The sequence below is a fragment of the Meleagris gallopavo genome, chromosome 5 (genome assembly GCF_905368555.1).
Source record: "Meleagris gallopavo chromosome 5, MGAL_WU_HG_1.1, whole genome shotgun sequence".
NCBI lineage: Eukaryota > Metazoa > Chordata > Aves > Galliformes > Phasianidae > Meleagris > Meleagris gallopavo.
In genome coordinates, this window is record NC_139408.1 from 25,034,145 (window position 1) to 25,061,485 (window position 27,341).

Here is a 27,341-nt window from a genome sequence, read left to right on the forward strand (position 1 = left end):
CTTGGCCACCTAACAGTGCACAAATAGAGAAGATAACAGCAGTTATGCGTAAGTCAAAGAAAAACAGCAGCTTTATAGCACTACAATCAACAGTCAAAAGGATTTTTGATAAAACCTTTGGAGACTCCAAAATTCAGCCAGATATTATTTTTCTTTGAGGTGGGAGGGGCAGAGTTACTTTTTTATTGGATTTTTCCTCACTTTTGTATCTGTATTTGATCATCTTGGTTTGTATCTTTTCCTGCTTTCAGGACACTCCCACAAACAAAAAACAGAGTAAACCAAGAAAAAAAGAGCACATTTTCTTCCAAATTAGTACGTACAGCAGATATGTGAGTAAACAGCTCTTCCATGAATCCAGCTACTAACATGCCCAAATATCTGGAATGAGGTGTCCACTTGAGAACAGCTAAAGGTGATACTGCATTCTCACAGTACCCATGCCTGCCTTCCTCTTCTGCAAACATCAGAAAAATATGCAATAAAGAGTAGTTCTGGCCTGATATTCTATCCATAAAAACACTGAAAAGCTCAAAAGAAGGAATCTGAACTGCTAAAATGGGCATTGTGACTGAATCCTTAATATTTGCCAGGGACGGACTCACCATGTTTGTCATTTAGTTCTACTGTTATTTCTTAAGATCTGAGCACTGCATCAGCTTTGCCAAGTCTGTGAGCTCATGGGATCTGCTGGTTCAGTTTCATTTTTCAGCTGTCAGGGATCTTTTTTGGTCAGGATTTTACCATCTTAGATAAGACAAGGCTTAGTTAGTGCTAGGAAAAGGGGGAATGGCTTTAAACTAAAAGAGGTGAGATTTAGGTTAGATGTTAGGAATAAATGTTTTACTCAGAGGGTAAGGTACTGGTACAGGCTGCCCAGAGAGTTGTGGATGCCCCATTCCTGGTGACATTCAGGGCCAGGGTGGATGGGGCTGTGGGCCTTGATCTGGTGGGGAGCAGCTTGCAACTATATGATCTTTAAGTTCCCCTCCAACCTAAGCCATGCTGTGATTTTGTGTTAAGGCTTGACTTGTCTCAGGACTTTTCAATGGTAAATGGTGAGCTTCTTCCTGTTACTGCCATCTTCAGACTGGTTAGACCATAGAAGATAAGAGAGAAACAGTCTATGTGCCTTTCTGGGAAATGCAGAGAAAAAAAATCTTGTTTACATAAGGAGATGAGGGACTCCTGTTACTTATCAACCTAGCTGGCCATTGACATGTTTCACATCCGCCCCTTGTGGGTCTAATGCCAAAAAGACAAGCTCTAATTCTAGAAAAGACTGTTCTCCAGTAATTTGCCTTAGAGGAAAAATTTGTGTCAGAAACAGAAACTGCACTTCCTTCTCTGGTGGAATTTTCTTCACTGTTGTGCGAGTAGATTCACTTCTCCAAATGCATGAGCTTATTTATTTTTTAACCAAAGCAGTTCATATTTTTTTCAGAGTATCTGAAAAAAATGTCCAGAACAGCAAAGGATTTAGTTATAAAATTCTCACTAGCTGAAGAGGAAGAAATGTAAGATAATTATTATGCTATATATCCTCACTCAGATGCAATGACGATTAACAAACATCCATGCTTTGGTGGACAAGCTCTTGATTCTTTGGAATAAACAAAATCACTTCCTGTGTTACAAACTGGTCTCATGTGCAGCTTGAAAAGTAATGCTCTGTTTTGTTTATGGATTGCTCATCAAGTTGCCCTCATCAGGTGTGTGCACACATCATTTAGTGCATTCCCAGGGAATGATCTGGATGTTTCTTCATCTGTTCTGCGGTAGTTGTGCTGATGTTTGAGAGTTGTCGTGCGTTTATGTGCATTTAAACCAGCTTTTTTTTCCCCCTTAGCCACTGTATTTCAATGTACTTGTCAAATGACTAGGTTAGTCCGTGGTAATTGTAGCATATTATTTTTTACTAGCATACCTATCTGCTGTATTGCACTTTTTATAGTTGTTTAACAAGTGTGAAACGGCAAACAAAAAAACACCTCATTCCGTTTCAACAGTGTGATTCTGTGTATGCCATTACCATAAACCCCACCGTTCCCCTCACATGCTATTTGTTTTGGTAATATTTCAACTCACTACACCAAACAAATTCCAATGGACAATGCAAAATTGCTTTCCGGGGAGATATCTGCAGCACACGTATGCGATCTGAGACAGAACATGGTTATTGTGGGATAAAATGGTAATAGCCTTTCAAAACAAATTCAGAAGTATATTTAATTGATAAAAAGAAGTGTCACTGAAGACCTAAAGGCCACCGTCTATATATATATATATATATATCCATCACTCAACACATCTGAAAAATTAAGTATGATATGATAACTCATGACAATTAATGACAAAAAACATATGTGAGAAACAAAACTATTATGAGGTAGAACACCATTTAATTCAAGTTATTAGAACCAAGTAAAATATTTTAATTGATACTGCTTGGTCACCACCTTCTATGGGCTTCATGAATTTGCTACCTGCAGTCCCAATGAAATGCTAGAATATTTTGCATAAGAAAAAATACTAACCACCAAAACAATAAGAGAATGTAGAGGAAAAGTTAAAACTACTTCCCTATCAGACACAGCTGAATTTGCATTCTGTGCATAACAATATGATGGTATTAACATCAGACCAGTCTATCTGATATCAAAATTCCTGATCAAAAATAGCAACTTTTCTTAGTGAACTGAACTGTGCAGCTCTGAAGTATTTCAAGTTTTGGAGTTTTTTTATGAGAGGGCTATATGGAAATAAATGGCACTCCCCAAGATGAGTGAAGTAGCTATTGCATTTGATAGATAATTCTGCGTAGTTGTGATAAATACTTAGTAAGAGAGGAAATACTGTTCAACTAGTGGCCTGTGTCTGTGATATAGGCTGGCTCGGAGCCTGCTTCTTCCGAGCCACAGCCATGCGCAAGGCCTGAAGAATCATATTCTCATTGTTCATGATATTGTAAGTAGTCAGCTTCTGGAGTTTGTTGAAATCTTCTGCTTTCAATGACACCTCTCTTGTTGAATATGGAGAGCAGAAACTGGAGAGATCAACCTTGCCCTGTTGCATTTCTGCAGCACTGCGAGACATGCCTGTCGGAGGAAAAGAAGGAGTTTGTATAGTCCCAGGGAATTACAGTCCTCTGATAGGCTATGTCAAGAATAATTTAGAGAGATTGCAGATGTGGTTGCAAGCACAAGTGCAGTGCTCTGATCTCTGAAAAATGTACTTCTGAACAAAGCCTTTTTGGAATTCATGAACAAGTGTCACTAGACATCATTCCATTGCAACTAGTACCTTCAGCTGGTTGACTCATAGCATGCCATCTTATGGGGGTCATTCAGAGTCTTACCCCATGGATTCCCAGGGATAGAACATATACTAGTGGTAGAAGGAATAAGGAGATGTACAGCACAGGATTAGGCAGAACATCTGTTGCCTTGGAAATCATAATAAAAACATTGGCAGTGTCTAAAACACTGGCCCAAAAGGACACCATGACTTCATTTAACAAGTTTTAGTTTACATCCTATTGCTTTCATTTCCCAATACATACAAGAAATGCATTAAACAGCCCAAAAATAAAGCACAATGGTCCTCCTCAGTAACATTCTGTACTGTAAAGATAGTTCTTCCTAGATCTGACTGTCATAAAATACATTATTTGAAAACAGTGCTTTGTTCTTCACTGTGAAGTAAAATTCTGGAGACCACAAAAAGAAATAAGTTCCTATTCCTCTACTTGAGGAATGCATTTCTTCTTTCTCTGAACTGCACCAAGTCTCAAACTGAAATTATACACAAGATTTCACAAGTAGTTAGTGTCATCCCATTATGCAGTGTATTCACTAGTAGGAACAAGCAAGCAAAGATTTTTTGTATTGGGATAAAGGAGAAACACTCAAGGTCAAAACACTCACTGTGTCAATAAAATAGCGGGATAATATTAACTTACCAGGTGCTACGTATCTTTGGAAACTGTCATTCACTAGTGGAAAGTAAAGCAGGAGAGGAGCTCCAGGGGTGTCTGCACCATCGAACACGTAGCACTCTTTCAGGTTCTTCTCATCATCCTTCAGCCCACAGTTGGGGAATGGAATTCCCTGCTCTGAGAAGTAACTGCAAGCCTGCTTTAGAGGCTGGTCATTGCCCAATAGCAGCAGTATAAAAAATGGAAAACATACACAAGATTATGTTGTTTCTGTAGCCCCGTAATTCATGTTAAGTTTCACAAGATGACTCAATAGTACTGTAAAATTGAACATAATGTGACACATGCAATCCCTAATTCTCCTGTCGCCTGAGGAGTTATTTGAAAATAGACTTGAAATAAAATACCTGATATTAAGATGGCAAGGAGGGTTTAAATTTGTGCCAAGGCACATTTCTAAAACTGAAATATAACTTAGGAAGAAGGCAAGTAATTTCAAAGATTGTTAGAGAGCATCATTAATTAAAGGAGAATTACATTAGAATTTTTTTTTTAAATCTGAACACAACTAAATTTGCAATCCTAAATTTGCTGTCAAAGACAGTAAGATTCATAGCCATGCTATCTATTTATGTAGCAGTGGTAACTTGTGAGTAGACTTCAGTGGATTGTAGCAGGGTTTTGAAACCAACTTCCCCATTTTAGACTTCAAGTTTTAGAAATAATGTGAAATTTCTAGCGTTTTATGAGTATTAAATCTGAAAATACAAAACTAAATCACAAAGCTCATTTGTGATGGTCAAGCTTTGTTAACTTACCTAACAATACATTCAAATAACACCTCAGTTTGTTTGAATTAAATATTTCTGAAGGACTTGAGATTACTAGAAATAAATGTCAGTACAAGTAACTGTACATGTACTTTTCCTGCAGAACAGAGATAAAAATTTTTCTCATCTGGCATTACAGCGTAGGAACTGCTTTAAATCATCCACTTGAAATCAAAGACAGAACCTTAACCAGTGAACTTTGTGTTTTCTGTGGTGCACTTCAGGGGCAGGTTTACAATTAGGTTTACAATTACAAGTATGCATTTGGAATTCTAAGTCTCTTTTTATGTGATGAATATCACTTTTGAAAACTATATAACAATTTTATAATCAGTCTTCAGCAAATACAGTGAGTGCATTTGATACCTTTCTTCAAGATAACCACATTAAGAGAAAAAATGCATTCATTGAAAAAAAAAATGAAAATAATGACAAAAATTATTCACTTGCTATCTTTTTCTTGGACAGATGAAAAACACTGTCTAATAAAAATGCAAACTGTATATATTTAAGGAAGATGCAAAATAAATTCTGCATCTGAATTAGAGAAAAAGCTTTTCCAACCATATTTGTGCTATAAAATCTTACAGACACTTGTAATGGAAGTTGCAGCACAATCATAATAACTTCATTGTGCCTCTCTGTACGTTATTGGTGAAGCAGAGAGCTCTGACTATTCTACTTAGAGCTCTTTCAAAGGTGATTTTAGAAAAAACTGATATATTCTTCCCTCTGAGAATTTCTACTCTTCTTTTAAGATTCAGAAACACTTTTATCAACTTCCACTAATAACATTTTATAGATGCTTGTCCAAGAGTCGAAGAAAGCAAACAAAAAGCCATTATTAAACAATGACATTTTTTACTTCTCACCAAGGTCTGCGATCCACCAGTGTAATTTAAGTGTATGATGACATCCACTTTCCTCTCTGGTCTCATAAGGGGTGGACAGCTAGTTTCAAAAAAGAAAGCTGCATCCACCAACTCCAAGTGTTCTGAGTGGCCTCTCAGATCATTAGGAGAGGTGTCCAGCAAAGTGTCTAAAGAATAAAAATTTGGAGCTATTAGTAAGCTGCAGAAAAACATCAGTGAAGTTAGAAAACAAAAGGATGGCAAGCTCCCCTCCCATTCTAGATTTTTCCTTTGCTTTTGGATATCGTGCAGCAATCCTAAAGCTTTCTTCAGCCTCTCCACTCACATTCTGTCAGTCTCCAAACCCGTGAGCTGCACAAAACCCATGGCAGATTTTCTGTACATGCAAAACCCATCTCTAGTTATTTTATTCCCAATAAGGACAGTCACTAGTGAACACCCCCAAAATTCAATAGTTGTGATACTGGAAGTTATGCATGAGCAGCAGTGTTGTGTATACCTTTCCATTTTGCAAACTGTTCGTGCTGGATGTACTCATTGTGCATCTGGAAGCCCCTCAGGAAGTTGTGGTACTTGGAGACAGCAGGGCGGTCCGTCAGAATATCCCGCAGAGTCGTGGAGAGGCCACTTGTAGGAGTGAACATGCACGTAGCCATCTCATAAGGCTTCTCGGGCAAGTCTGGTTGTTCCTCTAGAGGTACGTGACAAATTACATGCAGTTGAATTATAGTCACATGTATATGATCAGGAACAAAGAGGAGGTGGAATCAGTGACAGAAATGTCACCCAAATCTGTTCACTATGAAATCACTAACTTCGCTTGAATTTTAACATGAAGGTGCTCATGGATGTTTTTAAGGAATGGTCATTTAGTACAGAGCTGCCCTTCTTAGCTGGTGTTATGCATCCCTACTCTATTGACTTCCTTGGACCTCTACTAAATCTTGCAGTTTAGCTGGATTTTGAGAGAAAGATGCACAATTTAGGGTGAATAAAATTGAAAGAAAACTCTCAAGCTTCCTTCTGGCTAAAAATAGATGTGACATGAAGCCTTGGCAGAAATAATTCTTTGCAAGTATTTTAACTCAGCACATCAGAGAACACCTTATATATTCATCCCTACCTTCTTTCTATTGAGGTCCATCTGATGGTGCCCTATCTTCTGATACATATCTCACCAATGCCAGTCTCAGATTAAGCAAAGCATTTGCTATTCAGTAACATCAAATCACTTCACATTCCCAGTGTCTCCACTACTTTGAGATCAAGAGCACCACAAAAAACAGAGAAATATGAGTGCAATTACTTTATCATAGGGCCTGGAAGAGGAGGGCCATAAGCCAAAAGGTACTGAGGATTTACCTATTTCAGTCACTTTGTCTTGGGTCCATCTGTGCCAGAAGTCCTCTGAATTGTCCGCTGCATGCCAAGCATCCAGGAGGTTTTTGGAGAAGATACTACTCCACATTCCTAGGAAGTGAGAGAGGTATAATAGGCATTACTGAGATAAACATAAGGAATTGATTAAAAAACTGCCTTCTGCTCCTTCCACAGCTTTTTTTTCTTTCTTTCTTTCTTTCTTTCTTTCTTTCTTTCTTTCTTTCTTTCTTTCTTTTTTTTTTCATTTCTATCTAGCTTTTAAATGGGCCCAGACATCTATTTCAGTGCTAAACTTGACTCATAATGCAAACTTATTCCAGAAGAAATGTCAATATTCTTTTCCTACCACCATGTTTTACTTAGAACAACATATGTATAGGCAAGGACAAATTTTGCATTGCTCTTTTCTCTTTCCATAAAGGATTATTTTCAGCCAGCTTCTTCACTGATTCCCCTCTTTCTTGTTCTATTTATTTCTTGTCACTGTTTCCTTTAGCTTCTGCCAAGTCACATAGGTTTGCAACTTCTGAAATGCTTTTCAAGCTAAGAGAAAGTGATGTTTTAAAAGCACTTGCAAAGATATATGACTTTTTTTTTTTTTTTTTTTTAGTTTAATTTTAGTCTCAGTGATAAAAACATGGATACGTATGTAAGTCTCAGGAAACACACTGAATCGAAGTGACCGAGGCATTGACCCTCTCTGATGTGACCCAGTGCCTCTGCTACTACATGCAAAACTGCAGCTTGCTAAGGACTAATTTCCCAAATCATGGGTGTTTGTATTAAATTCTTGCCACTCCCCCAGGCTGGTAAGTCACCTTGCATGAAGCAGATTCGGGACTCGGGGAGCTTCTTCATCAAGCGACCCATGAAGAACTCACTGCCAAAATCCTCTGCACGAATGAAGGCGCCGTACTTCAGGAAGCCCACCTCATAGGGCGTGAACTCTACCCACTCTGACAACACACATACCAACAGCGTTAGCTCCACCAGCCCAGAGGACATAATGTTGTTAAAAGCAACAACGTGAGCACACTCGGAGTGAACCTCAGTGCTATTGGAGGTAGGCTGCTTTAGCGTGAGCCCAAAGCAAACCTGCTTACCACTGCCTCTCAGATCCAGCAGGCAACTGAAACATCAATCACACTTTTCATGAGGTTGGGAAAGAATTATGTAGAAGGTGAGGGAAATTTTAAGCAACTCTTTCGAAAGTGGGGTGTTTTCTTATGAAAGGAGGACTAGAATGTGGTTTGTTATCTGTTGCATTTATTACCTTTAGTCAAATATGAAAAATGCTCATTAAGTGAACTTAAAGTTTCTGGAAATCACTTTCCTTAAGAACTGATAGTATTTTTAAGGCAGTGTCATGGATCTAGGCTGTACTGGTCACCTGAAGGTTATATCTAAGTATGCACATTTACATGCCAGGAGATTTTACAAAATGTTAAAACTGCTGCTTTGTATCCTATGGTTCCCCAGCTATTGTTTACATTCTCTGAACAGGACTTCTGGCTTAGAGGAAGAATTTAAAACTATTTGTCATTATTCACAGCATCTATACATACACTGTAAAAATGAATGTCTTTTCCTAGAAATGGAACATTATTACCTCTAAAATCTTTGGTAGTAACTTTATCCTTGACATTCAGGGCAAGGTAGATGGGCAATGGATTCTGGCCTTGGTTCACTGCTCGACGTTGATCAGAAAGTCTGTGGTAGCATTTCTGGATATTAAAAATAATAAGAATAATAAATTTAAAAAGGTTAGCCAATAATCCATTCCATAAAGACATCAGCTTATAATGTCTGAATATGGAATATTATTTATCTTAATTTCCACATCACCAATAAAGAGGGCAAGAAAAACATCGTGAGAGAGAGAATAACTTTAGTTATGAGAACCAGCCATGTCATACATTCAGTGTATGACATCAGGAATAAGATGCTGTAAATGCTGTTCTAGCTTTATATTGTTAAATATATGGGGGGGGGGGGGGGGATGACAAACAAACAACAGATCTGGCTAATTCTGTTATTATCATATCTTTCATCTGTTCAACATAAGAGTTTAAGGCATGGTGTTAGTGACACTTCTAGTCAAAAACAGTCATGAAACGTATTGGAAGGTGCCATCCACAGAGGAAAAATCGTTGAGCTGTGCAATACTAACTGCTTATCTTTTACATGAAATTGATGTATTGAGTGTACTTCAGCCAAATGAAATTCTAGCAGCTAGCTAGCAATGAAGCCAGAAACACAATGTGAAATATGATATGAAGCAAAAATACTTGTGGGTTTTTCTTTCAGTTTTCCTGCTTCACCTGGACAAAATATAAACATTTACAGGATTTTAAAATAAAATATTTTTTTCTTCAGCTGACATCAGTCTGTCAGTTTACGTGGAAAATTTTGCTTAACAGAATTAGGAAAGGGCAGTCTTGAGAGAACAAATTCAAAGCAGCTGAAAACACCTGCAGAATCACTATTCCTGCAACAGATCTACACACTTTCTCAGTGCTAATTCACAAAGTGCAGTAACTACATAAGGAGTACATCTGCAGTATGTACAATATATGATTACAGCTTGTGTAATACAGCAAACATTACAGCAGTGGAAACATAAAAGTCTGAAGCTGTAAAAAACACTTCAGAATTTCAAAAAATTCTTGGACAGCTACAAAGGTTAATTAGCATGCCAGTTACTTTAGAACTAGTCTGAGCCATTTCTACATTATATTCAGTCACAATTTAGAATTCACTATAGACATGCACTGCATCTCCAAGTTATTACTGCAGTAAGTGGTGTTCTGCCTGCATACCAAGTATAGTGTTACTGGACAGGTACTTCTTCCTAGGATTTTAATTTCTTGTAATGGTCATAAAGATCAGGTAACCAACTTTATGAGAAGATAGCTGTGTAGACATTACCCCGTCATTTAACATTGATTCAATCATAAGTCCCCACAGATCAATAAAAGATGTTTTATGTCCTGCTTGGGTCCTTTGACTCAGCTCTTTGTAATAATTCCTCAGACTTCTCAAGCAAAAAGCACCCATCTTGCACTTGGCTGCTTGCTTCCGAGCTTCAATAATTATTTCTCCGAGATCCTTATGCGACCACTCAGCATCTTCATACAATTTTGTCATGGTCCTGCAAGCAGGAAACAGGATGGGGAGGTACAAAAATGAAGATGAAGCTTTTAGAACTGAGAGGATATACTTTGGGCACTTCTTACTGTACTAGCTTTAGGTCACTCTTCTATTTCGAGCTTGCTTGGAACAGAAATGCAAATCTATAGATAATCACTTGCTTTGAATCCTATTCAGACAGCTTCATCAGCTCTCAATGCTGTTTTATCCAACAGAAATTAATCGTAAAGGATAATTTTGCATAGGATTAAGGATTTTTGCATTGCCATTAAAGTTTCAACTTTTAATTGGTGTTAAATTACTTCAGCGACACCAAAAAGTATGATGCACAACAAACATTTCTTGGGTGACCCCATTGTTCATAGACCAAAGAACAAGCAATAACTCAGTATACCCTTTTTACCTTTTCCAAGATCTAAAGCCCAGACAAAGCAGGGTTTTGCTTCACATAATAAGATCCAAACAATAGAATCAAAATGACTTCTCACCATGTTGTGCCAGATGAGCCACTGATGTACGAAACACAATCCAGTACACGCAACTTTTGAAGACCCAACATGCTGCCATACATTCCCGTCAGTGCTCTTATCCCACACCCTGCTGTTGTCACAGCCACTATAGGTACCTGCTCAACACAAAACAAAACACAGACAGAAAAGTGGCATCAAGGGAGGTTTGCATCAAAAGAAGACAGTCGTGCTAATGCAACACCCAGACACATAGAATCATAGAATCATTTATATTGGAAAAGACCGCTAAGATCACTTAATCCAACCATCAACCCAGCCCCATCATGTCAGCTGACAATAGAGTATTTGCTCTTCCAGGCAGTCTGTTGAGCTCTTCAGTTGAGAACACCTTGGCTGCAAACAGAGCCCAAGAGAAGCAGTTGCTGACAGAGGCCTTGCTCCTGTTGCCATTTCAAGACCTAAGGGAAAGGAAAGAGAGAAATCCCCAAGCAGTGCATTTCCTAGCTACCTCATGGTCTTGTAGGTCCTCTTCCAGATGAAGAACATCTTTCAGTGCAGCAGCAACCACCTTCCTCCGATTTTGCAGGAAGTTCTTTTCATCCATGCACAGGTCAAAACCCAGACGGGCATCTAGGTTTCTTGGCCTGAAGCACAAACCCTGGGTCCTGAGACCAGGGCACAAATATTATATGCTATTGCTTGTAGTAATCATCCCAGTTGTGTTTACAGATTGGTACATGAACAGTAATGTAATAAATGAGAAAGTGCAACACCACAGACAGGCATCTGCTAATTGCCTCAGCTTTTACTAAAAATGCAAATGGGAATGAACGACAGAACCCTTCATACTGCCCTGTATTGTAATGAAATTCCTACAGCAAGCTTCTGGTTTTGTTTGCTCATATGATTGATTTTTCAATTTTCAATATTGCCTACCATATGTGCCTGTAACAAGATAACCACCATCAGCAGGCACTGTAGCTAATTAGGGAAATAGCTTCTGTGCCTTGGATTTATTTTGTTTGTATTTTACAGAAATACGATTTCTGTGTGGAGCTACTCTCTCAATCCATGGGCATAACAGTGCACAGTTCTGAAACTCAAAGGAAGAGGGACCCCTGATTTAGTTATCCATCACTGAAAAAGGAGAATCTTGCACACAAAAGCCTGCAAAGTGAAGCAGAGCACAATCTTGTTTGCAACTGAGCCTGCATGGCCCCCTGCTGATTTCAGACGTGTAGGTGCAAGTGACTCCCAGTTACAGCATCAGGCCTTGCTGAAAACTTACTTACCATTCATTTGCTTTTGCGTACAAGTCAATTGTCCTGTCCTGAAAATCACAATACAAACACTGTAAGCACATTCAAGTCATTAATCTTACATCTTCCTTACCCTCACCATCTACAGGCTGAGTTTTACTGCATTTGCTGCAGGATCTGGCCAGCATTTGTCTGGGTTTTGAGATCGCTAATGGGTTCCAGTGCAATCTGGGCTGGATAGAAATAGGGTCCCTCTGCTTTGCATGGATGAACGTTTAGTTTCCCTTTGTTTTCAAGGGAGCTCATTGAAAGAGAGGCACCTGAACCACAGGCATGTCGATGTTCTCTGTTTTACCTTCTGCTTTAGACTTCCTCTCTGCAAATTATCAGTCTTAAGTGTCTTACCTATTATTGTTAGCTCACATACAGCATTGATGATTGTATTAGATATGTCCTGAGGAAATCAGCTTAAACACAGAACAGAGTTGAAAAGTGTGCCAGGAACCACATGCAGAACAAACAAAACCAACAAATAAGCATTGCATAGCTACACAGTGAGCAACTGTTATTCTCACTTTACAAATGTAGCATGTGTCTGACTGGAGCTTAATCACTGAAGAGTAAAATTCATGTCACCCACCAAACTGAGCATAAGTTGGACTGGATTTTATAAGAAATACTTGTTCTCACCTCTGCTATAGTTATTTTCTCTTGTATAGGAAGCAAGTTTAGAGCTAGAGTCACAGACTCATTCATATCCCTTTCATTTTGACTTGATACAGACTGAAAAGGAAAAAAAAAAAAAAAGGTAAAAATGCAATAATAATAATTACACAAGGGGAAAAAGAGCAGTCTCCCCAGCCTTACATCCACACACTCACTTCTCATCCTTTACCTACACAGATCTGAACAACACAGATCTCGGAGGTCCCCAAACAAACAGCATGTAGAATCATCTGCCCATTATGGGTGACCACGTACCCTACTGAGCCGCCTGCGCCGTGGCAGTGACACAGTCAGCGCCGACTGATGGTGTTTGATGTAGTGGAACCTTGCTGGTGCGGCTGCACACAGGCATGAGCTCAGCGTGTGGGTCTGCATCCCCTCATATGAGCCATCCACTGTCAGCGCAAATTTCCTCTCTGAAGAGATGGCAGAACAAACATCACATCCTCATGAACAGTCTTTGCTATCTTAAAGTTAATAACACCCCAAACCACTCTATTACTGTCTGTACTTCATAACTACAAGGAAACCTCCTTCATGCCGGGAATCTGATCCCCACCAGTAGTTCAGTGGGATCCAAGGTTGTTTATGACATCCTACAAGTAAATTATGCTGAGAACTAAAAAGGAGTCTTTGACTTAAGTTCACTCAAAAAACATGCTTTTCAGTGTGAAAGTATTAGGAGGTGTCAGAGCATGATGTTTTAAAAATTGCATAGGATGTACACAGGCCTACAAGCACAGGCTCGACGCAGCAGTGATGTGCTGATTATAATGTGCAACAGGTACCCTTGGTGATATACTCTGCCTCTCATCTTTCATCTAGTGACATATTTTGTATTGTTACACATAAAGAAATTTGTAAGTGTGAAATTTGAGGAAAGAGTCCTAATGCTTATCTTTGCCTCTGAAGACAGGGAGATTTTGATCTACTTCAGAGCTTAGAAAACTTCAATGCTGTACACAAATATTTTGGAAAGTCATAACCATGTGACAAGATGTTATTATAGGGGAAAGTCTTTTTGCAGGAAAATCAGATCATAAACTCTTCACACTGCATTCAGTAGTTTTGACCAATTGCAGCCCACTCCAGAGGCCAGTGATGTTGCTGAAATTTCGCCTTGCATCTTCAGCCATTTTAAACAGGGGAGTTCAGGGGTGAAATGCTGAGTGCTTTTGCCATAAGACACTCTCCATAAATCAGTGAAGACTCACCTGTGCTATCCTTCCTCAGCCTGCCGCCATTCACCTGCACCTCCAGACAAGCAACTTCACGGGACTGGAAGAGACAGTGAGAGAAAGGGAAAAAGATATTCACTACTGGCTGAGCTCTGCTTTAGTCAGACCCATGGGCATATGCTTGATCTGTTCACTGCCCCTACCAGGCCCAGGAAGATGGCATTTGTATCAGGATGAAGTGGGATGGGTGCCCCAGGGAGGATACTCAGCCCAGCTGTAACCAGGCAGAATGGGATAGATGGATGTCCACCTGACCGTGCTCTGTTTGGGCCTGCCCACAGCTAATGCCTCCATGCCAACCTATGAAGCAACTGCCCAGCACCATTAGTGTCAGCATAGCAGTAAACATGGCCCTACAGCAGGGGATGGGTTAGGTAATAAAAATTACCACTAAAACGCCATTAGTAACAATGTTTTCAGGAGGATCCGGACTGAAAGACAAAATGGAAAATGATCAGTTCACAACTAGCACTCTCCAAATTCTTTTTTCCCTTCATCATCATTTCTCTATCTTTAAAAATCTGTCTTTGGACAGCCAACATGGACACATTAAACTCTAGCTGGGCATCAATCCAGTCTGCCTCTTAAAAGCCTGAGTCTGAATGTTAAGCCTGGGCTGCTCTATTCGTGAAGAGCTGCTGAGTAGCAGAACTCCTGATTACATCAGATAGGACTATTTTCTGATGCAAATAAGTAAATTTATGGAAATGGAAGAATTACACTAATGCCTCATGTTGTTCAGGCATAAACCTGGGGGACCACAGCTGAAAAGCTGGTGAATTCATCCAATGTGCCATAATGAAAAAAGGAAAAGAAAAAAAAATTACCTTTTACCTTAAAAATCAACAGCAGCAGTAGGACTGATTTACTTGCCCATTTAGTGGTTTAAAACTTAAAATGTCCTGCTGCACAGAATGCCCCTGCAGCCTAGGGAGCATCAGCAACCAGGGACATCTCTGTGCTTCTGTCAATGACAGCACTCTAGTGTCTCAATATGCCTGGTGTTGATGCATACACATCACACACTGCAATGCTTTCTTAAATGTCGTCATGTGCAAGCATTTCCTGACCACCCGAAGTTCCCATCTGTTTTATTCAGACTATGACAGTGTTAGGGGGCTGTAAGTGTAAACAGTGTTTTGTACCAGAAACATTTTCTCTTTGAGTTGCATTCCTCTATTGTTCACCTACTTAAAACTTACCTACTCTCCATCGTGAATTCAACCTCCAGCTCCTCTTTTCCCTGAGAAATTAAGAAAAGGCAATCACTACATGATGATTCTCCCGTCCAGAAAGAAACTCTGTAGGAATCTGTGCTCTTCAGCAAGCCAGCATCCACCTTTAGCTACAGCACATGCAACAGATTCAATTTTCCTTGTGTCACATCCATTATATTTAACGTTGCATACACTAAATTTTGTAGGAATTATATCAGCAGGCTTCTAGTTCATACCTTGTAGGCCGAACATGAACACATCTTACAGGATCTCTTGACAGTTCTTCTGCCTTTCCATAGGTATACATTCATCCTCACTAGTTCACAAATCACCTGCAATTCCTCTTCCCCTGCCAGAAACTCTCAGTGCTCCCCATTAACTCTCAGTATGAGAAATACTGAATTTATTTGGTGCTTTTAAACCATCCTGTCCCTCTCCTGGCCTCACCCACAACCTGTATAAACAGGTCTGATGGCACACTAACATGGTGGCATGCCTTGGTGTATAAAGCCCAGGGTGCTCTGGAAAATGAACTTTGGTTGGGTAGAGTCCAATTGCATGCTCAGTCTTCATCTTCATCATTTGCAGTCCTCCTTTGCAGGTTTTGCTGCAATTCTACATCCCTCATGGCCTTCTAGAGCCAGCATGAAGGAAGACAGTGTGGAGAGCCTTTCTAAAACAGTTATCAGATCAAATCAGCACTCACACAAGTGATATATTTCCAGGCCTAATCATCATCATTAAAACCTCAGTATGAGATTGTCTCAACTTCGTCAGAACCTTGGGCTCCAACTATGAAGGACTGCCTAAATCTCTCAACATTTTTGACATCAAGTTGAGCAACCAAACAAGTCTGATAACATTGCTATCTGCAAAAGTAGCATCCCAAATTCACTGTAATTGCAGGGACAAGAGCCTTCAGCAGCCTCTGAAACAGATGAGTTATACTCAACTGGCTGAACGGACAGTAAGAAAGGGGTATATACCAAACAGGTGAGAGAAAAGCTGAGAAAAACACATTCTCACCTAACCATGTTCTCTTAGCTTTGTCTTTGAAATTTATCCATACCTGTGGATTCAGCTGGAAACTCAGCTGAATGTTTTCTCCAAGCTGGATTTTGGATACATCAAAGAAAACAGTGAGGAGATGGTCATCTTGAGTTACATTGTCTTCATCACAAACTTTCAGCTCCAGAATGTTCTGGAAACATGAAAAACAGATTGTGTAAGCTTTTTTAGGAATAAGATAGTACAGATAGTTCTGGAAGAATTTGGGTAAGAACTTCAAGAATGAATGCAAAGGAAACAGTTTTTTACTGTTTCACAGTTTGTCTCTACAGGCTCTGTTGACAATTCAGGAACAGTCTAATTCATGTATTGAAAGCTAAATAACTAATGGAAGTGTGAGTGCTTCATAAGAAAGAATACTCAAGAAAACACACAGTATGTGCAGCTATGGTTCTATTTAAGAAGGCATCTAGGCTTCTTTCTTCAGCCTAGTAATCAGGAGATGGCTAGAGAGTAAGTGCTAACATAGCCACATTTCCTACCTTAACCTGGCTCTGAATCGTAAAGTGGAAGGTCTCATTCCATGTTGGGTTCTTGGTGTTAGGAATTGTTTTCGTTCGGAAATTCTGCACCGAGGCTGTTGGCAGTCTCAGGCTCACATAGCAATCCGACTGGGTTACTGTGGAAGAAAGTAGGAAAGTAACAGATTAGTAAGCCACATTTAGCACCCCATAAAGTGTTGCACTGATTGAATTTTTGAGTTCACAAGGCAGAATGCAAGCTGGAAGGCCAGATAAGATGTCATGAAGTCAGTAGCATACGACCAAAGGTAGTAGTAGAGAGAGTAGTAACGGCATTTGCAACACGATGGGCAGGTAAAATCTTGTCTGTGCTGGAAACAGCACAAAGTGAGGTGACGTTGATACTTTGCACAAGATTACATTGTTCTTGCCTTGTTTTTTTCAATCAGGGTCATACAGTTTGGCTATGAATTTGTATGTGCCCAGATTCTAAGGAGGGGAGCTTTAGGGTTTTAAATTCCCTTTCCCAGTTGAAAAGCTCAGCTGTAGAGTTTGGCTTCCCACATGAGCTACTTTGTAAGTGAGGGATGTTCGGGACCAAAGTTTTGGTACGCAACAGTGGTTAGCAGCTGTCTACAGTACGTTGATCATCATTTCTGCCTGGAATGCTTTTTGTCATGATCATTAAGTAGTAAAAAGCAAACGTGAATTGTGAGATTTACAATCCTTTGGATCCATGCTCTGAAGTCAAGGATGACCACCCTACAGAACACAGTTTATTAGTTAGGAGCAACAAGCCACATAAATGCCAAAGATAGCATGGGCACAGTATTGCCCACAGATATCAATCTCATCATTAGCATTATATTTTCTCTATTTTTAATGCCACCTACTCAAGCATTCCTTTAACCGCACAGCAGACACACCCTCATCTGACTACACTTAGTTTTGTCCCATTTAGTTTTACCAGTAGACTTGACTTTTGGGAAATGCAGTCATTCGTATGGTCCTTAGCCATGTGTAACTGAAGAATTAGTGAACTTTTTTTTTTTTTTTTTTTTTAATGACTGTCCTGAGATTTAAGTCATTTTTGTGTAAGTAACTTTGAAAGAAAAAAGAGTAACTTTGATTAAAGTTGTTGTGGTATATTATATATATATTTAAATTATAAACATACCAAAACACAGAGAGATCACACAAATTCATAAAGAGTCCTAATAGCTCTCAAACTTCCATGTATATAGAGGAAATCTTCATATGAAAATCTTTTTTTTGATTGACTTTGATTCTTTTCTTTTTTCTCCACATTGAGATTAATGCACTCCCATCAGATCTCAGAGGATCAGAAGGATCCACTCAAGGTTGTGAGTTATCTTGATACTGTGCTTGATCCACTCTATGTACAAATAGATGTGAGGACTGGCACTCCACTCTGTCCATCATTGGTGCAGCAGAAAACTACACTGACTTATATTGAGAATCTTTTCATTTATACATACAAGGCTCTCTTTAGCAGGCACATGCTTGCAAATCCTCATTATTCTAGTACATAAGCCTAAACACCACCTGACTACAGAAGGGGAACAGCAGTGATGATGCTCACATGATGTACACAGCAGAACTTCCCAGCAGCAACTGGTGTACCTCACCTTCACCATGACACATGAGCAGTTGTTGAAATGTATTTGAGGTGGCAGCCATAGTATCACCATGGGGCAATATCCTGCCAGAAGCAGGTGTGGCAGCAGGTGCTTATGAAAGTACAGTCTTCATGCAATTATTACGCTACATTTCTAATTATCTTCCAGGATAGCTGCAGGACTGGATCCTAATTGCACTTTGCCATTAGAAAGCATTACAGCTGCATGACCCATGCTAAAAAACACCATGGTCCCGGTACCATGCTGCACCTCAGACAACAGCAGGGCACCAGCTGTTCTGGCTAAAACATGAAGTTTCTCCTATTTTTGATATTAACAAATACAACTTCCAGTCTTCATGGACAGCAATCTGGGCATCCTCCTCCTCTTGGACTGCCTGTAAGCACTCAAATGGAGGCCAACTCTAGGGGAAAGGTTTTCTTATGGCTCTCAAAGTATAGTTTTACTTATTGTGCTGAATACAAGAATGTGGTCTCAAATATTGATCTGTTTGCCCAAATCATTACCGTGGTTATGGATGTCCTTCACTTGGACCATCTGAAATGTAGACCATCACCACCTGCAAAGAAATGCATTTTTGCTCTTCATCCAGCACTGGGGATCCGAGTAGAGATGTGGCTGTGGATGGGTAGATTAACAGTACTGTTTTCTAAAATGCAAGTTATTAGATAATTTAGATCACTGAGGGTTTTTTGCTTTGTTTGGTTTTGTGTTGTTGCTTGTTTTTAATAAAAAGGACATGGGTTGCTTCTGTGGAAATAAATGCCTTTGTTTCCAAGGCCCTTCACAATATAATTATCATAATTCAGAAAGGCCTGGGAGAGCATTTCCTTCCTCCAGGCAACTTTTAATGTTAGTCTCCATTGCGTATAACTAAACTTCAATAAAAAGCTTTCTCACACATTCACACCGTGGCCTTCACCTCGAGTGACACACTGTAAAGAGAGCTATATCGCTGTTGTCATTTACACCCATTCTTAAAGCTATTCTTTGCTGAGATTCTACCAAATAACAACCTCACTATTTTTCTTTATTTTTTTTTCCTTATCCACATCCTCTTATTATTAAACAGGACTTCAAGCTGCATCTAGAACAATGCTGCATAGTGGCAACTGCTTAAATATCATGGTGAAGTAAGTAATAAATAACAATGAAATAATAATTTAGTGCAAGAACCAAACACCAGAGGAAGTCTGCAGGTTCCTGTAATAAGTATCAGATTGGATTACAGATCCTCAAACAATAATATGTTTCACCAGCTATATTTCATTTCAGGGTCTCAGTGACCTTTCCACAACTTGATTTCACATATAGCAGAACTGCTACTGCAGTGCTGTAAAATATGTTTTAAAATAAAAAATATAAACTATACTTCACAATCTTATAAAATATTGCATCCAAAATAACATAGGCCTTAAATTAAAAAAAAAAAAAATCCCAAACCTGAAATTTTTCAAAACTGACAAGTCTAGTAATAAATATATTAAAAAAAATAAAAGTTTGCTTTTCCCTCCCCACTTTTTCCACCAAGACATTGACAAAAGATCATTATTTCACCAAGAAAATGCTGAAGAATCTACTTAGTTCTATAACAACCAAGGTCCATTTAGCCCAATGTCTTTCTGTATCTACTGGGTCTCTAGAATGCTTTCAGAAAGCAGATAATGATGGCTTGAAAACGTGCATCTCAGCATTTCTCCCCAGCTCCCTACTTTTGGCTTTTTGTTTAACTCTCAACACTTATGTTTTGTTTGCTTGTTTTTATTTAATTCCATTAATGAATTTGTTTCCCTACAGGATCCTTTTCTTTAGTTCTTTTGTCCCTTTTTTGGGGAAGGATTTTTCATCCTGTTAGGAATGGAAAAAAGTGCCAGAGAAGATCATGCCCCTTATTCGATGGGCATTTAAGTGCATAAGAAGAGGGTAAACATCACACAACGCTCTCAGTCCTCACGGTTTTATTTTCAGAGACTTTCTAAGCCAACCTTTGCTTTTTTTTTTTTTTTTTTCATGAACATGGTTAACCTCTGCCTTGAACCTACACAAACTTTTGACATCCATGTTCTTTAACAGGCTGAGCATAAAATTTGAAATTGTCCACAGAGAAAGTCCTGTTTTTAAGGTTCGGTTAGATTGGTGCAATCCAAATCTCACCCTATTGAGGAGTCAGGATGCAGACAAGGTACACACCTAAATCTGGAAACTGACGAGCGTTGCTGGTCCAGGAATATTAATAACTCCAATGAATCTGATGGGTGTTCTTAGTGAAAAGAGGGAATGTGCAGATCACAAACATGGCACCAAAATCACAGAGGACATCAGTGATGTATGAATAAAAAAATGGAAGTCAATGTTGATGTATTATTTACACATTGATGAATTAGTGGTAAAAAGAGATGAAATAGTATAAGGATGTATTAAAAAGATGAAGAGTTGAAAAAAATTGAAAGTAATTTAAATTGTCTTTGAACTTCCAGTATCTTGTAATACTTGTTCTGTAGTTGATGCTATTGAAGTTTTGAGACTATTGTGATGGATTGGTTTTCCCATTACCATTTACTGTCTAGAAGATGAAGCAGATAGAGCGATAATGAAATTAACCCATAGTACCCCAATGCGAGAATATCTAAGCACTAGATGAGTATTAAAGTGATGTTAAGAGTGTACAGAAATAGTGCAGGGAAGGATCTTCAGAGGAGAATATTAGAAAATTGAATTAACTTCTTAAAAAAAAGGATAAGCATGACTGGAGAGAAGCAGGAAGAGCTGATTTTAGATACCGAAATTGTTTAAGATGGCTGAGAAATAGGTGACACTTGTCATCCTGTTCTATTCAGAAAGGTTTTCAGGAAAAGGACAGCAGCAATTTAAAAAAAAAAAAAAAAAAGCTTGAAAAAAATCATTAAGAAAATGGTACTGTAAAGAAGTCAGTGTAGCTGGGGATGGAAGCTCACATCTTTGGGGTTTTCTAAGTGTGTCAAACTAATCTCTAGGTGATTATAAATATGACAGAAAAATGTATTCCCAAAAGATACACAAAAAAGTAGCTAAACATTGCAAAAGTGGTGCATTTTCCATCTTAAGACTCCCATTTATTTCTTCTCAGAGAAAGCCACACAGTTACAAACAGGAAACTTGCGCTAGCTTTTCCATTGCAAGTGACTATCCAGATGTGAAAGTCATTATTTAAAAAAAAAAAATTGAATCACAATGTTATTTATTATGATGAAGAGTGTATAAGTGAAATATATGACTTCTACAAGTTTGACTGTATAGCAAACTACAGGCTGAAGTGGCTTGAAAGCAAAAATTTCAGGTAAACTGGAAATAAGCAGATATCATCAAAACCGGACTCAGAAATCAAGTATATGCAAGGCAGTGTCATGACTGGTACAACTCTGTAATCCTCAGAATACAAGGTACAAAGCCAAGTATAGAGGAGAGGATGTGATTTTTGGCATTGAGCCCCGCACTCTAGGAGTGATAAGAGAAATCCTAGTCAACAGAGCTAACAAGAAAACATATAATTCTCTTTTCTTTGCCATCCACTAAGCAGAGGCTGCAGTTCATTTAGAGTCACAAAATGTCTTGCTCACAGGCTGGCTGAGATTCTTACCTGTGCATCTCCTAGCATGCCAGTATGGATACCAAAAGACTAACTGCCCTGCCTGACAGGAAAGGTGTTTATTTTATATCCAAATATTATTCCTAACTTCTCCTCTGTATCTTGGATAGCTCTTTCAGAGATTATCTTTGTAAATGATGGAAGTACCCAATAAACAAAGCATTCAGCTTTACAAGCATGGTATTTATTTTGTTTGTGCCATTTTCTCTCTCCAGGGTTTGACTGACATGACCATTTCAAGCAGATAACAGCTTGGCAACATTGGTGGTGAAATGCTTGTTGCCTGTTTTGCAGATAACATCCAGTACAACTTTTGCAGTGTAATGCAAAATAATCTCAGCCTGGAGAGCCTGTGCTGCTCAAGACCCCAGGGCATGCCCTGTAAACATTGCAGCCATCCAAACTGCTCCACTGAGTAGAGGTAGGGGCTGGATGGACTGCCTCATACCAGCAAACTGAAATGTTCAACCAACTCATACCTGGCCTGGGCACTAAAAATTTCTACTGTTTGCAAGTTGTCTGGAAAACAAGCAACTCCCTACAGAGTCAAAATAGTTTGAAACCAGAAGCAAAATTTGTGGAGAGGAGGAAAAGGCAGAGAGTAAATTCAGTAAGATCGCTATCATGCAGATGACAGGACATGATTATCTAAGGGCCCTGTTTATCCACACCTCTTTCTTTCCATTTAGAGCCCAAGAGTTTGTACTTTCAGTTTGGTTTTAGCTGTAGCAGGAGAATTTCCTCCAGCCTTTAAATGAACTTCAGATCACCTTTCCACATATTTGAAATAATTTCATACAGACTCTTCTTCCCCATACATTCAACAACAAGAATTTAACTTGCTTCTCTTCAGAAAAAAAAAAAATAATTGAACGATAAACTACTCCTCATACATGTTTGAGCTCTAAAGAACAATAGCAGTACTACAGAAAGGCCCAAACTAATCTCTTGTAGAGCTACAGACCTGCATCATTTTAACTCAACCAAATTTAACTTGGTCTGGTTCCTACAGAAACATTCCAGACTGAGACCTTCCTATTTCATATAAGTGAATAAATGCAAGATAATCAGCCAGCTACTCAGACTGGAAGTGGTTGTCTCACCTTCTTCTCTAGTGCTTTGCTGGTCAGATATTTACGGAGCATTAATAAGTATTTATATACTTTATATACTTCAACTTCTGAACAGAAAAATTACCAATAACAGAAACAGCTAATAGTGCAAGCCCTCTACTATGCTTTGAAACATATATCTCCTATGGCTGAATCAAATGCAACAGACACAGAATGATAGAATAATATAGGCTGGACAAGATCCATTAAATAAAGATTAACTAGCATCTAACACAACAAGGTCCACCCCTAAACCATGTCCCTAAGCACTTCTTAGGAACATCTTAAGCACATCTACACAACTCATAAGTAAATCCAGGGATGGTGACTCCACCACTTCCCTGGGCAATCTGTTGCAATGCCTAACCACACTTTTCCATGAAAGATGAGTCCAATGAGAGATGTCAAATATCCAGTCTTGAGCACCCATAAAATATTCTGTGCTATGGACAGGTTGGACATTAGTGTAAGAAGCAACAATAGAAAGAAGTACCCTCATCTAAATTTCTTCATACACTATTTCCTTCAAATAAATATCTATACTTATTTTCACAATTGAATCTACATTTTATGCATTCTGTGCAAACAGATCTGAACTACATAGAGCTGATGGCTGGACCTCAGTATTATGCTGACAAAAATCTAAGAATAAGTAAAATGAACTATGCTACTTTATCTTCACCAACCACAGTCAAACATCTCTGCTTCTCTCCTTTTTTCTAAAAAAAAAAAAATGCTCTGTGATGTTTTCCACACTTGGTTATATTTCAAATAGCTTTACAAGCACATGTATACTCTATAGGTATATAAAGATACTCACACAAGTCTGCTTTCCTGGCATTTTTCATCCGTATGATTTTTACGGTGAGTAAGTTGCATGGAGAAGGTTCTGTCTATAGAAGAGCAGAGTACAAAATACACAGGATTATCAAGTAGAGAGAAAGAACAGAAGCACAGTCAGATATAGTGTTGAATTAAATGTTTCAATATCAACCACATAAAACATTTCTAGACTGAGGTTCTTCCTTGTGGATCATCTTCTCTGTCCTCCCAAAAGGTTTACAGCCAGGTGTGGCCAAAGTCCCTATTTGTACAGTCAGCTACAGACCAAATCTCCATTGTCCTCCATTTTTCATTCTGAGGAAATTTATGGAACTCCTCAGATTGTAGTGGTTGACTGACTCTTACAACCCAACCACAGAAAAATAGTGAGCCTCAGTGTTGTATCAATACAATTGATATGCATCTTGGTCTATGCAAATGCAAAGTATGTTATACAGATCTACTTTATTTCACAACAAATAGTGGTCAATCTAGCAGAGCAGGAATTAGTAATGATATTATGATGTTGTAACATTGCGTGTCAGTTGGTATATACCTATATACCTTCACTGTTATATTTGATGTAGATCAGCATTGGCTTTCAGAAAATGAGGACCTGAAAAATGTCTTCCAGGAACCCATTCCAAGGGGGCAGTAAAAGAAACAGCTCTGTAATTATTTCTCTCAGAATAATTCAGCTTATCCAATATTCCTTTATGCAATGACACAGGAAAGCATTATTGGAAATCCTGGAATGCCACATATACCTAGGTGGTTATCAAAAGATATTAAAAACCTGTCAGGGAACTGGTTTGATTTTGTCGAGCAAGCAGTGGACAAACAAATACTTAATGAAATGTATGGGGAACTGATGGTGAGGTAGTTTGCTCCCTAGATAATTCTCTTTGTTAAAGGAATGAAAGGAGAAAAAAAACTCTGCAATTCAACACTCCGAACCAACCAAAGAAAACAAGCACCAATAGCAAAAAAAAAAAATTGGAAGAAAAAAGACCATATTTTTGTTACAAGTATATGGGAGAGCTCATGCACACTACTCATTGAGCAGGGAATATCACTGTCACAAGTATGCAGATCCACATATAGCAACAAAAGCCTTCTGTGTCACCATCCATTCGCTAATGCGCACAGACTCCCACAGTTTCTAGGGGAGCCCACATTTAACACCTTTCTGGCTTTTCCTCTGCGCTCATTCACATTAGTTACATCTCTATAGTTTTCATCAGTGAGTTATTTTGCTAGATCCCACTGGATGAGAGTTAAAGACAGCAGAAATATATAAATTGGGCATTTACAAATATAGTACAATTACTACAGTATGAAAGCCCTTAGGTTCCTCAAAGCAAAAAATCAAAGTGAGCACAAAACCCAGATAGAAGCCACTCATTGCTGTCAGCCCAGGTGCTGAAGAAGGAACCTCTGAGCTGAACAATGCTCCTACATGAGGTCCCATCTGCCACTAAAGTTGCCAGGAAAGCTCACCCCAGAGCCTCCTTTTCCCTTTCCTTACCTGGCTTGTGCTGTAAAACACTCCCATCGTGGTCTTCCCCGCGTTCAAACCAGGTGTGAAACGCAGCAGCGGATGGGTACCAAGGAGCACCCAAAGCTTCTGGTGCTTTAAGCTGCCTGGAGCAGACAGGCAGGTGTGTGGATGCCTGACTCAATTCCAGCCTCACCCCAGCCACCAGCCCTTGAGCAATCTCCAGCTCCTCCTCCTCTCTGCTGGCAGGTGACACACAGATGCCCCAGCAGAAGGATACTCTTCCCAGCTGCAGTTAGAGTGGTGTCAACACCCAGCAAGGATCTTCCCTTTGTAGATTTTAAGGGGGCTACACAGCTCTTGCATACCGGAGGGCTGTGAGGACACATCCTTCTGCGCAAAATCAGCTGCACCATCAAGGGTCTGTCCAGCTGTACATGGCTTCCTTGGCCCAGAACATCCAAACAAGTCATTGAGAATGGAAAAGAGTTTTTGTAGCTTTTTATTGCCTATGGGTGGGTATTTGCTTAAAGACATATAAGAAAGATGATTTTTCATCCCTCCCTCAGCTTCCATGGTGCACTCAGGCAGTAAGCTGGTCTTTCAGCCAAGTAGTTACTGCACTGAAAAATATTGCCAAAAAATTTCCAAATAGCTGTTGAGACTGCAAGAGAATTTCCATGGTAGAGGCAAAGCTTTAAAGGCTCACTCACTTTCTCAAAAGTTTGAATGATCTCAAATATAATATATTTGGATGATGTCACTTGAAATTAATGTTACTTATTCTTCATGTTCTAACATAATCTTATATCCCTGCATTTATAAGACCTTGCTCTGCAGGGCACTGTTAGCATCACGTAAAATCATCCCAGTGCTTAAAGTGAATACGTAGCAGACAATGAAATGGAAGACTTACTTTTAAAAAAAGAACTTTTTTCTATTATGAAATTTAATTAAAAAAATGAACTCAAAATTTCATTTCACTTTGCAATCAAATGATAATTGATTAAGGTAATTCCACAGATATTATATAACTTGAATTCAATAAGATGTTTGACATTCAAAGATACTCTAACGTAAGAACTGGATGCAACAAGAAGCAGCAGTCAAAGGAAATAATCCCCAAAAGATTGCAAACAATTCAGTTTTAAGCCTATTGCAGGCTTAATTAGTTTTATCAGGAAAATAAACATTTGGGGCACACTGTTTTGAACAGATGATACTGAAGCAGTGGGAAGATAAAAGGAAGAATCATGGAGCAATCTGAGTGCAGAAGGCACCCCCTCAGAGACCGAAAGGCAAGTTTCCTATCAGCAGGACAAAATGCAGAGATACCCCAAGGCTGACTCAGGAAGCAACACTGTCACGTCTTTGCAACAATTCGTCATAGTTACTTAGGAAATGGACTAATTAGTCCTGATGAAAAAGATGGTTAATGAGGCTCAGGTTGTGTCATGCACCTAACTGGCTTTTTTCTCTCCTGTTGTTAAGTTTCCCCTGTAAAACAGATAGAAAGAGCTTCTACCCTGCTCTGCTTCATTTCCTTCCAGAAGTCCTAGAAACCACAAATCAAACTGATATTTGGGAAAGACCCAGAGGTATCCCTCGAGCTGATTCTAGAGTTCTGGAGCTGAATCACAATTACAGTTGCCTCATAACATGCAGGGCTAATAATCTGAATTTCAACATGCAATACTGCACCTGGAAACAGGGTTACACCACATCCTTTTATTATTCCTCTTTTATTACCAAAAGCAAGACAATCCCAAGCATTATTTAAACTGCTGTGAGCAGTCTCTTCATGTATCACGGTGTAGAGCTGCTGTTGAGAAAGACAACTTGTGATCTACCCATTGCAGAACTGTGAGAAGATTGCCTCTGGCAACTAGCTTCCCTCAGAGGGCCTTCTGAATTTTTGATGATGGGAAAATCACTCTTTCAGCACAATCTCTACAAAAAACTATTTGCAGGAAAATGCTGAACAGTTACAAAAACTATATCTGGAAAGTTGCTCA

General features: G+C 39.0%; 1 protein-coding gene across 1 annotated transcript; it reads right to left on the reverse strand.

The window, feature by feature from the left end:
- Positions 1 to 2,271: 2,271 nt before the first annotated feature.
- On the reverse strand, positions 2,272 to 25,383 carry LOC109367730 (cytosolic phospholipase A2 epsilon-like). Its single transcript, XM_019615517.3, has 20 exons — positions 25,357 to 25,383; positions 23,827 to 23,899; positions 16,630 to 16,766; positions 16,149 to 16,280; positions 15,065 to 15,105; positions 14,251 to 14,293; positions 13,839 to 13,902; positions 12,880 to 13,040; positions 12,589 to 12,681; positions 11,932 to 11,969; positions 11,148 to 11,304; positions 10,658 to 10,794; positions 9,948 to 10,170; positions 8,629 to 8,743; positions 7,838 to 7,975; positions 7,002 to 7,109; positions 6,139 to 6,330; positions 5,640 to 5,806; positions 3,962 to 4,145; positions 2,272 to 3,098 (listed from the first exon to the last, which is right to left on the reverse strand). The coding sequence occupies exons 1-20, from the start codon at positions 25,381 to 25,383 to the stop codon at positions 2,860 to 2,862; spliced, it is 2,469 nt and encodes an 822-aa protein (XP_019471062.2). The 3' UTR covers positions 2,272 to 2,859.
- Positions 25,384 to 27,341: the final 1,958 nt, after the last annotated feature.